Genomic DNA, 12,340 nt, shown 5'->3' on the forward strand with positions numbered 1-12,340 from the left:
ACATGAAACGTGAAAAATGTGTCACAGGAAGTGTTTTATTTTACATTTTACCTCAATATTTTTATGCATTTGTCTTAAATGAGACCAATGATTACTTGGGTGTGAGTGGAGGTTGATGTTTGGTTGCTTGTTTACATGATTCTTTTTTTTTTTTTTTGAACAATCAGCATTTATGGGACTGTGTGGGAAGTGAAAGCGAAAAAAAAAACTTGAAGGTTTGTCCCCTGTACAAGCAAATGTGTTATCAGCACAGACAGTTTGGGGAATCTGACATTATTTTTGCAAAAACTAAGTCGTATTTGAATCATAAAATCCAGGAACTTCAAAACTCTGAAACTTCTGCAGTCCACTTTGTACACAACAGTGTTTTAAGCTCTAAAACCTGACTGCTGTTTCATAATGGAGGATGTATGTTTGTTCAAGTGTGAATTTCATTCATTTAAGTATCTTTTTATGTTGAAGTGTAGAATAACATTGTTACAACATTCAGCTTTCAACCAAAACAACCTGCACCGTCAGTGAGGTCAACAGTTTCATTATTCTTGGTCAGATAAACAATCGCCACCATTAATAAGTATATTTTTTCCTAGTATTGACACACACACAGACACGATCAGTACAGTATTTATATGTGTTGGTGTATGTGTGTTTATACACAACAATATACAATCATATCTTCATGATTTAATGCCTTTGGAAAATCAATATACATAATATCAGATTATTTCTCAGCCAATTACTCACTTTTTATGTGGATGTTAATTCAGGAATTCAACTTTCACATCAGGTAAGTGGCAGCTTCCATTTGTTATAAAACAATTGACATTTTTATTTTGTATTAATTACTGTCTGTGTCATAGGCTACTGTATTATTATACATTATTATATTGAATTATTACTGAGGTCGTGTCCTTTGAAAGCAAGATTAAGGATCCTTCAGACTCAAGTACTTTTTAATTTGACAACTTTGTGGACAACAAATGAATAATTACATGAAGGATTCAGTATTTCTCCAGTAGTTTTATTACTGGCAGTATGTGGAGACTTTGAAACAGGCTGTGGATAGAAAATGTCATTTACAAGATGAATATTCTTTACAGATTTTATTGCTTGTGGTCTCACCAAGCACAGGTAAGTTCTGGTGTTGTTGCTTCAACTTTATTATTTAATATTTAAGTCCAGAAACAGCAGACTCCTGATATTTTGCAGCATTAGTGGCTCTCTGGTTGAACTCCCATGACCATAAAAGACTGAGGACAGTGATGTCACTGCTGAGGACATGTCCACACTGTCTCTTTAACGTCGGTGCAGTCCAGGGGGCAGGATCTGTGTGTTTTCCTCTGCTCTTGGACTCGGAGCCTTTGCAGCAGCAGCAGCAGATTGAATGAAGTGTCTCTGCAGGCTGCTGCCGGTCTGCTCAAGATGTCACAGATATACAGCCAGAATACGTCAGTTTTATTTGTTTTAGATCTTCAGAGGGCGGCTTTGTGTCTTGCAGAATTTGTGTAGACGTCCTGTTTTCTTAACAAGCTGCAGGGCCCTTGAGAAGCCGATCTCCGCCTTGATGCTATCTGGACAGCGGCGCGCTGCTCGGGCGACTGGCAGCTCTCTGCACGGATGATAAAGGACTCGGGAAAGGAAACAGTCAAGATGGCAGCTGTGTGCGGGATGATAAAGCTGATGTGCTGACATTAGATGAAGTCATTTTCATTTTCTCCTGGCATGCACGTCGCAGGACCGCGGTGCAGGACGCGGGCGCTTTGTGAAGGAACGCCGCTCGGATTCCTCCGAGGACCCGGCCCCGTCTTTAACGCCACATTTCGCGAAATTGCAATGCATGTTGGTCAGGGTGTGGGCTGTGCATGAGAAAAGGCGATGTCCTGTTGATGCTGGTCAGCCCGATCTGCTGTGTGTGCCGCGGACAGACAGACACGTGTTGGGACAGGGCTGCAGGGGGGGGGGCATTTGCATATCGTGCATAGTAAATAAAGTGTCCCTGAAGCCTGCACACATTGATGGAATGCGACCCGAGTGATTTTATAACCCTTTGTGCAGCCGACGAGACATTGCGATTAACATGGCTGAGGCGCCGCGCATCGGCGACGAGCCTCCCTTAAACGTTGAGATAGATCCGGACTTCGAGCCCCAGAAGCGGCCGCGCTCCTGCACCTGGCCGCTGCCCCGTCCGGACTCCGGAGCGGGCAAACCCGGGACGACTGACGCTGACGTCATCCCCGAGGAGGAGGATGATGAGGAAGGCAGCGGCGCCGCGCAGAAACCCAGCTGTGGTGCTGGTACAGCCCGGGAGCCGAGCTGCGGCTCCGGCTCCGGCTCCGGCTCCCAGCCGGTGGAGGTCCAGCGCGGCCCCTGCAAGGAGGAGGCCGCCGACGGCTCGCCTTCCTCGGCGCAGACCCCCGCCGCGGCTCCGGGCGGCTCTGCCTCCCAGCAGCTGAGGAAGTCCTCCGCCCGCAGGAACGCCTGGGGAAACTACTCCTATGCAGACCTCATTACCCAAGCCATCGAGAGCTCCCCGGAGAAAAGGCTGACCTTGTCCCAGATCTATGACTGGATGGTGAGGTCTGTGCCATATTTCAAGGACAAAGGCGACAGCAACAGCTCCGCAGGCTGGAAGGTGAGCGGCGACGTGCTGGAGCTGTCATCACAACAAAGACCACACTGTGGTCATGTCAAGACACAATGCACACAACCACAGCTAATGTAGAGATGGAGGAGGAGGGTACAGACACTGGCTGTGTCATCTGCACACACCACTGTGCACAGCATGAATTATGTTTTTAGCTTTGTTATCAGGCATATTTGGTTGTGAGTGTAGATATTCAGCAGGGAGGAGGGAGCTGTGTGACAGGCACATGGTGTTAAATGACTTATGACCCAGCCGCCTGTCAAAATACAAGGCTACAGCTGTGATGTGAATGTGCATCAAATTACACACACTATTAGTTTTCCACTTAAAAAAATCAGAGTGCAAAACTAATCCTGTAAAAACAAAGCAGTGGGTATGAAAGTCGAGACTCAGAACAGGCAATGCAAAGTTAATTTCACTTTCAGACAAACTGGTGACACTGCAGCACAGGGGCTTCTTACAAGCTTCACCGGGGCTCTGTTTGCTTCTGTTTGATTTTAAGGATTAGCACAGGGCTGGAAAACCAATTCATCTGTCATGGAATCAAGTCTGATGAAAGCTTTGAGCTTTGCAGGATTTAGATTGGAGGGGGGATGGTGGTGGTGGTGGTGGTGGTGGTGGGGGGGTTAGAGAAAAAACTCTGGAAATAGGTTTGTAATCCTGCACAACTGTGGATGTGGGATGCAGGCCGATTCCAGGGGGGTTCTTCATGGAGAAATCACAGTAACAGTGAACCTCATCGTGTTGCTTCGGCTCGTTGGGAGTCACAGTACACAGCACGAGCAATCTGTATGAGAAACAAACAGATGCTCACAGCTGATTAATCTGCGCAGAGTCAGCTGCTTAGTTAATTCTTTAGATTAGTGGCGGCCAGTTTTCATTCATGCTTGGATGTTCATTCAGTGGCTGCAGAGGAAAGGGTTAACGTTGGGGTTTCAGAGGAGCTGACATCAGCATTTCCTAGGAGATGCTTTGTAGCTGTGTGACATTCAGCTATCAGCTTAAGGTTGGTCATCTGCACGAGGGACTGTGTGCAAAAATGTTCTCAGCTGGACTGTGGGGTTGTACATCCAGAGCTGTCACACATCTCACGCCCATGAAGAAAAAAACAAACAGGACAACGCCACATTCAGTGACGAGCTTTATGAGTTTTTTTCCCCCTCCCTCTCATTGTTGTGAATCCAAACTAAATGTTTAGCTTCCTACAGTAGACGGATGACCGGCCAGCAGCTCAGCCCTGCTGTGTGCCACACTGTCTTTTCATGTGGCCCGGGCACAAGAATCAATCAGCTGACTATAAATTATGTAGGTCAACGTGTAGCAGTGTGAGAGAAGCTCAGTGTTTCTCTGTGGATCTGGCTCTGGCTGAACTGGCGTCGCTCCAGTCCCCGTTCAGAACGAGGCATTGCTCAAAGGGTGCTGCAGCACTGCTGTGACTGTGTGGGGGAGGGGAAGGCAGGAGTTTGCTCTTTTGTGATTTAAAATTTTTTTTCTTTTTAAACGCTGTGTGGCTCATACTGTATGTCCCTGTGCGTCATTCAGAAATTTGGACTCTTTTCTAAAGCCTAATGGCTGTAATTATGTTCACTGGCTGTTTCCTTCGAGGAGCAGAGCCGGTGGTCTTACCTCCTACATGGCCACACATTCCTTCTGAAATTCAGGAAATAACAGGAATGTAATGTTGTACACACAGTCTGGATTACTGTATATCGTTGACCACAGCAAGGCCCTTACAGTGAATGAAAAACAGGACTGGATCGATTTGATTGGTCGTTTTTCAGGTTATATATTATGATATTATACTGGACTGTGTTGTATTGCAAGGTGCAACAGCCATTTCATCCATCTGCTTTAATACAGCACAATCCAGCACACTACAATTTATGGTCCCATAAATGACCATAGAGTTGACACCAAACCTCTCTGACGGCCTCACCCCAAACTGAAGTGTCACCGAGGTTTATTTGTTTATTGCAGGGCTGTTGGATTCAGCGGCATTGGACCGATCGGGACAGGTGTTGCTGTTATTGTTCAGTCTCTGTCGGCCATGGGATGATTAACAGTATTTGGCTTGTCTCTCAGCATTTATGTGCTAAGGGTGACCAGCCCCCGATGACACACATGATGTCAGATATCTTGTTGCTTGTTGTTTGATTGAGGCAGTTGGTGAGAAACACATTGATAAATGTTTTCTTTTTCATTTCAATGAGTCAGAACTCGCCCAAAGGGATGCATCGACGTGTTTAAAGGGGTTGGATGTTGTTTCTTTATCAATGTCATGAAATTCTCTGTTTCTACTGTAAGATACATTTTTCTATCAAATGTCAAAAATAGGGCTTAAAAGTGATGGTATAAGTAAAGACTGAGGGAACCTTTTCTGGAAAAGTTACTGAACTGATAGTTACCGCTTATTTTCCTGTCACACAACTAATTATTTGGACTCTAGTTGGCAGACTAACTATGCTTAAGTCAGTTTTGAGTGAAATTATGTGGCAGAGTTCATCATAACCAGTTTTTCTACCTGGACTAAAGCTTGAATCTGTTTTGCACAATCTGACATAATTAGATTTGTAGGAAATCAAGTAAATTTATTAATAGAGAAATTAAAAACAAAACATCAAATGTTGGTCAAATTGCTTTTAGGGGGACGTTAGAAACACAGTTAGATAATTAAAAGGAAACTGGTAATGTATTTCTTGGCACACAACCTTTGTTCAACCTCTCATACCTGTTTTTAAAAAGCCAAATCTAAAACACAGGGCGATTGGCAAAGTGGTGTTAAAAGCTTGCATGTTCTGAGGGATGACTACTCTCAAATATATTCATAATAGTGAAATCATGACCTTTTGTAGCAAGGTAATTGCCTTAAGTCACTGTAGCACTGGCATTAGTGGAAACAGTCCATTTGGACCCTGAGATGTTTCCTCAGCCAGTAAGTGCTGTTGAACTTTGCTTCACGGCAGCAGCAGTTTGTCTGTTCCTATACTGTTCATACAGTCTGTTGTTTTAAGGGGATTTGTGCAGATTTGAGAGTAAAATTCTCCCATGAGGCTCATTTATCAACCTTTGGAGCAAGTGAAAATACTAAAATCGTCCATATCCTGCTTAGTCCCAGGTGCTGGCAGAAGAAAAATGAAAGAAAATTAAAACCCAACAAACAGAGTTGCTTCCCTGTGTGTTTTATTAACACCTGCTCTGCTGTGACATTCGGAGTTCTCTCCTCATCTTTTTTAGCACTTTTCTTCAAACAATTGGAGATTTATGTACTTTTAATTATCAGCCTAGCTCTCCCTTCATAAACTCAGCTAATGGAAATGGATTCGTTCCAGCTGAAGCTGAAGTGAGAGGAAATGTGCAGGGTTTGGCCAAAGCACAACATGGCGGCAGGAATGAACCAAAGGATAAAAGTGATATTCTATCTTTCCCTCATTGTTAACACAAAGAGACAAAAACCAACAAAAACATCCTCTCCCAACTTCTGTTTGTGTATCTAAAGCCTGGTATAAGGCCGACATGCTCCATCCTTATGATCAACATGTGCACTGACTGCAGGTAATGTGTGGCTGATCCTACGTACGCAGTCCTCAGTGTTACGTATTAATCCACAGTGGAAAAATAGTCCCAACAAATGCACTCAAATACATTTACTCCTGTTTAAGAAATGTTTCTCAAAAACTACAGTAACCAGCGGTTTAAAAATTCAACTATATGTTAGTGACTTGTTTTAACAGGAAAGGTTTGATTGATACCGCTCTCATGTTGTTACTGCCAGCCGCTGGTTAGCTTAGCTTCACACAAACAGAATAGCCTGGCTCTGTCTACAGCTTGTCATTTATACACTTTGTTTTTTTGTATGGATGAAACAAACAAGATATCATTTGTTAATTAATGAGCTTTAGAGGAGTTGGATTTTGTTCCCTTTGGGCAGTAGCAGGCTAGCTGTTCCCTTCTCCTTCTAGTCTTTATGCTAAGCTAAGCTAAGCGAAACTAAACTGCTGCTGGATACAGCTTCATATTAACCATACAGACATGAAAGTGGTATCAATCTTCTCTTTTTAGTCCCACCCAAGTGTATTTTCCAAAATGTTAAGCCATGTCTTAAAAGATTTACTCTCCAGCAGGAACAAATGGACTTGGGGCTAAGTGCTGCAGTGTGGGAAGTCAGAAAGTTTTACAAAACAACTAGCACATTGTTGTTATCTGTCTTTTTGTGGGATTTGACTGTAATGCCATCCTTATCCTCTGAAGTCTGTAATTTAGTCTACAGAGAGGATCATTGTTTAATGCTGAATGATTGATAATAGCCAGAAACCTTTCCAGCCAACTTATGGTGAGTGAAAAACAGAAAAGCAATGAGGTACCTGAGTCACATGTGCTTCGTTGTTGATGAAAGTGTTTGCTGGTACACCCAATCCTTTAATTGGCTTTAAGCGAGGGCTTTGCTGTAAGTTTGATGTCAGCGGGTCATTCCATTGACTCATTGCATTTAGAGGAAAACTGTGGCCAACACTCATTTGTGATCTTTTAGTCATCACAAAGCTGGAGATCAGCTGTCTCCACAGCTGCCTCTGCAGGTCCATATTATCTGGGCAGACTTTTGTTGCTTGAGTTTGTCTGTGCTGTGCTTGTTTAGTGTTTGATTAGTTTAATCTTCTGAGAGATGGATTTAAATAGGACCTCGGTTTACTCAAGTTAATTCAAGCTTTAGAGAATTATGCTGGACCCTGTCCCGGTGAAGTTGGCCTTTGGGCTGCAGAGATCACTGCAGAGTTCCTCCTTACTTACTGCAGTGAGTCTTATTGCGGGCCAGCCGTGCAGGCTCCAGCTGTTTAATTTTGTACATGGTTGGGAACATCTCCAGGGAAATCCTGTAGACCTTTCAGAGCAGCCAGAAATAGGTCACAGTGTGAGGTGCAAAGAAAAAGTGTCTCTTAGAAGACACTGCGGTATTACGATTGTTCACAGTACTTGGTTTTAATAATTGGTTTAATGAGAGAAACCTTCGACTTTCTGTTGAGGGAGGAAGGAGGAGGCATCCAGCACAAATACAAATCCTCATTTTCGTAATGTTCATCATCCTTTCTACCTTAATAATGACGCTTCACTAATCAAGTTAATTGTTGAGATCTGGCAACGTTATAGCACTGCTAAAAAGAAGCCCAACGGGGCAGCGAACATGAGCAGTCAGACGATCAAACAGCTTCTTAACAAATTCAGGTTAGCTGATAGCTGTTAGCTGTATTATTATTCCCCAGAAAACCACAAGATCCAGTCAATAATTGTTGTGGAGCTTTTGATCATATCACAAGATCTTCATCAGCAGATACATAGTTTGCCTTGCTGGCATCAAGTTGCAGAGGTTCAGGACTTTAAGGACTTCTTGTGTGCTCTGATTGAAAGCTCCAGAATAGAACTAAATGGTCCCAGTGGTGACAGCTATGGTTTCCAACGTCAAGAATGAACGTTCAGTCTCAACTATCAGTTTTAAACAGTCAGCTTCAAGCTTTTACCCACGAAACGTGTCATTATTGTGCACGCTGATTATTTCTGTCCCACCAGGGAATATTCTGGCCCATTAGTGAAATAAAGCCCTGTTGGACTTTACTGAAGCAATGTTGTCATGTTCCCAGATCAAACCAATTTCTTTACTGACTATAATGTTATTTAAATAATGAACGAAACTATGAGAATAAGACCCACATACCTTAAATGGGTACTATAGCAATTCAGTCCGGTACTTAAATTAAGTTTGGGGGTCAAAACAGATGCAGCAGAAACCAGGATATTCTGACTTTTAGTCTGTAGTATGGCTTCCTAAAGGGAGTAAACTAGATCCTACAATTCCTGTAATGCAATCAGCTGTTTTCATCAGAAGCTTACTGCCTGGTAGGCAGCCACATTTTTCAGAGGCTTTTTGTTAAAAATTTGTTGTCTCCAAGCCCAAGCCTGGATGATGATGTCATCAAGGTTATTTTCCCAGACTTGACAAAGCTCCTCCAAAACCACAGAAAAGTTTACACAACTGGTTTTACAGTACAGACTGAGTAGTTTTCCTCATGACTAATAAACTGCCTTTTGTGTATAAAATCTGTGTATTTTCTGTGCTTTGAGATCATGGTTTCACACATATTTGAGTTATGTATGAACATTCATTTAATTGTTTTCATCCATTTTATTGCAGAATTCCATCCGACACAATCTGTCCCTCCACAGTCGTTTTGTGAAAGTCCAGAATGAAGGAACGGGGAAAAGTTCCTGGTGGATGGTCAACCCAGAAGGTGGGAAAGGAGGCAAAGCTCCTCGACGACGGGCTGTATCGATGGATAACAGCAAGTACATCAAAGGAGCCCGAGGTCGCGCCACCAAGAAGAAGGCGTCACTGCAGGCCGCTCAAGATGGCAGCTCTGAGAGCTCCTCCAGCCTCTCCAAATGGACAGGAAGTCCCACTTCCCGCAGCAGTGACGAGCTAGACGCCTGGACAGACTTCCGCTCCCGGACCAATTCCAATGCCAGCACACTCAGCGGTCGTCTGTCCCCGATCCTGGCCAACCTGGAGCTGGACGAGGTGCCTGATGATGACTCTCCCCTTTCCCCGATGCTGTACTCCAGTCCCAGCAGTATGTCCCCGTCCACGGGGCCCACAGGGCTCTCCGACCTGGCAGGTACCATGAACCTCAACGATGGACTCTCCGACAACCTGATGGATGACCTTTTAGACAATATCAGCCTGACAGCATCCCAGCAGCCTCCTCCTGGAGAGGAAGACAACGGAGCAAACGGTCAGGGGAGCTCAGTGTTTACCTTCAGCTGCTCAGGAAGCAGTCTGGGTAGCCCCTCTGGCAGCTACGGGCCCAACCCTCTTTTCAGCCCGCCGTCCATCACGAGCCTGCGGCAGTCACCCATGCAGACCATTCAGGAGAACAAGCAGACCACCTTCTCCTGCATCTCGCACTTCAGCGACCACCAGACCCTGCAGGATCTGCTCAGTCTGGACTCCCACAGCCACAGCAATGTCATGCTCACACAGTCTGACCCACTGATGTCACAGGCCAGCACCGCTATTGCCCTGCAAAACTCCCGCCGAAACGCCATGCTGCTGCGCAAAGACCACATGTTGGTGAACCCCACCAGTCCAGGTCAGGCCCAAAGCTCTTCAGTGCCTGGTTGGCAAGCTGGCTTGTCAACCTCTGACAACGACGCCAGTCACCCCGACACCAAGCAGCCGCACCTGAAGTCTCCCAGCAAGAACACCTCTATGCAGCTCAGCTCTGGTTTGCCCAGCCAGGACCGCTTTCCTGCCGATCTGGACCTCGACGTGTTCAATGGCAGCCTGGAGTGCGACATGGACTCTATCATCCGCAATGAACTGATGGACGCAGATTGCCTGGACCTCAGCTTCGACTCTTGCCTCACCTCCGCCCAGAACGCCAACAGGAATTCAGGAAGCTTCTCGAGCTCAAAACAGACCTCCCCTCAAAGCTGGGTCCCAAGCTGAGAAGCTCTGTCCGAGCTGAGCATGATCTAAAAAAAAAGGAAGTGGGGAAAATGTAAATTGGGTTTCATTGTCCTGCATTGTGCAAGTAGAGGGAAGGAAGTATGTAAAGTGTATTCATGTAGTATTTTTTTTCCATTCTTTTTAACGTGAGGCATTAAGTTGGGTACTGTATTTTAAGTGTCTGAGACACACAATAGTGTCTTCACAGTGGAAACAGAAAATTCTTTAAAAAGATCAATGCCAGAGTGGTGTGAACAACAGTACTGACTGGAAGTACAGGACATTTTGTTAAACTAAATGAAAAGCATCAACTCGTGTTAGTCTCAGGGAATCACTCTTATCACAAAGTGATACATGAAACTGAAGATGAATATGTTTTCACCCTGCTTTCTCCTCTTTCACACCCTTTCATACCTAAACCAACATTTTTGCCAAACCAGCTGTCAGCCTGTTGTTGGGGTGACAGCCTGTTTACAGAAACAAGCTGCAGAGAATGTTACACTATTACGTTCCAGTGGAGGATACTTGACAAGCGTTTGTGTTTTTTTTTTTTTAAGTTTCTTTAAGAGACGTAGCCTAAATGGACTAAAAGTTTGAAAACAAATGTTGATGAAAAGCTTTTCTTTTTTCCCCCATCGATGCACCGAGTCATGCACCAAATATCAATCTGTAGAAGTTAATATGTTATCAAGATGTGAACTGATCTACATTGTGTGGTTTTTGTATGTAACGTTTTATTTTTATTTAGCAAATTTTACCCTGTGATTTTAGTGACATTACTGTGAATTCTGTTCCTTCTGAAGAGGTGCATTACTGAAGTCTTGATGATATGGTGTTTCTGCTGCAGATCCCTTTTCACCATCTCCCCCCCTTCGTCCTCCTCTTCCTCCTCTTCCACTTACTGCAATATTGGAAGTACTGTTCAGTATACAGAGTTTAGGACAGAATTAAGGCCATGACTTAGCTCTAGTTGACACCATAGTTGACACCATTTACATTAGTGAACACTTAGGACTATTTGGATGAAAATAACCACACGTGGAGACTCCACAGCACTAAACTACAATATTTTGGTGTTTGTTAATTTGAAGGAGTTCTTGGTGCTATAAATAAGAAGATAGCAGGGAGTGGCTGCAGACGGAGTGTCATTAGTAGCCTCCCGTTTTGTTATCAGCACTACAGCAGGTGCTGGGGGAAAATAGTGTTTCTAACCCTGTGAGAGGAGGATGTGTAGTATCTTAGAGCCATTTTTGTCACTTGAGAAAGAAGCAACCACGGTATTTTAAATATTGCCAAAATATTTCTGCGTTTAAATAAGTGGAAATAAGAGGATATACAGTGTATAAATATTAGGAACCAGTGCTATAAGGGCAAAAAAACAAAAAACAAAAAAAACAAAAACATCAGCACAGTTTTTGTAGGAACAGCAGGATGATTTTTTTTTTTTAAGGTTACTTTTTTGTGAGTTTGTCTCCTTGTTAAATTTAACAACATCATTTTAAAATTCAGATCTGTTTTATTAATTTAATTTTCTCTTATTGTGATTCTGCATGTTTTACCCCATGTAAACTGGGTTAGAGCTGTGTAAAAGCACTTTTATGTTATTAATGGTCTGTAGCCTACTTTTTTGACCACCTCAGTTGGGTATTGATCAGGACAAATGAATCAATGAAACTGTGTCCTCAATCAGAGTTACTGAGAAAATATTACGTTACCCCGTCGTACAGTTGACTGACATTAATGTGACAGAAATATTTAATCCCTTTGGCTGAATTTTTCATTTATGAAAAATAAATTCTGCACAAATGTGCTTCCAAATATGAATTTTTTTGCAGCTTCACATGGATGATTTCATCCTAAAAAATACAAAATACTGACTTGAAGCTTCATTCTTTTTTACATTAATTTTAAATAACACTCACTGCCAATATCCATTCTCCATTTCTTCCTATTGCTCCTACAAAAAAAAAGAGACATCAAGTTGACATTGTCAGTTGTAATTCCAATTCCTATCTTGGTTGTATCAGAGATGGTGCATGTAAATAAAGCTTAAAGAACCACTGAATATCTGTTTGAGTTTTTGATCTGCCTTTCTTTTGTATCTCTGTCCCTAGAGGAATTGCACAGCTGCAGATTCGACTCTGCAGGCGCTGTGGAGGTGATTTGCTATTGGATAATCACATCATGAGCTAAGAACCAAT

The 12,340-nt window shown here is 43.4% G+C and overlaps 1 protein-coding gene across 1 annotated transcript; it reads left to right on the top strand.

Moving 5' to 3' along the window:
* Positions 1–1,368: 1,368 nt before the first annotated feature.
* On the top strand, positions 1,369–12,204 carry foxo3a (forkhead box O3A). The gene is made up of 2 exons (XM_071498793.1): positions 1,369–2,632; positions 8,826–12,204. Exons 1-2 carry the CDS (start codon positions 2,078–2,080, stop codon positions 10,137–10,139), a joined length of 1,869 nt encoding a protein of 622 aa, XP_071354894.1. The 5' UTR covers positions 1,369–2,077; the 3' UTR covers positions 10,140–12,204.
* The last annotated feature ends 136 nt before the right edge of the window (positions 12,205–12,340 follow it).

The sequence above is a fragment of the Trachinotus anak genome, unplaced genomic scaffold (assembly GCF_046630095.1).
Source record: "Trachinotus anak isolate AG129_WGS33_773 ecotype Australia unplaced genomic scaffold, CSIRO_AGI_Tana_v1 ptg000015l, whole genome shotgun sequence".
NCBI lineage: Eukaryota > Metazoa > Chordata > Actinopteri > Carangiformes > Carangidae > Trachinotus > Trachinotus anak.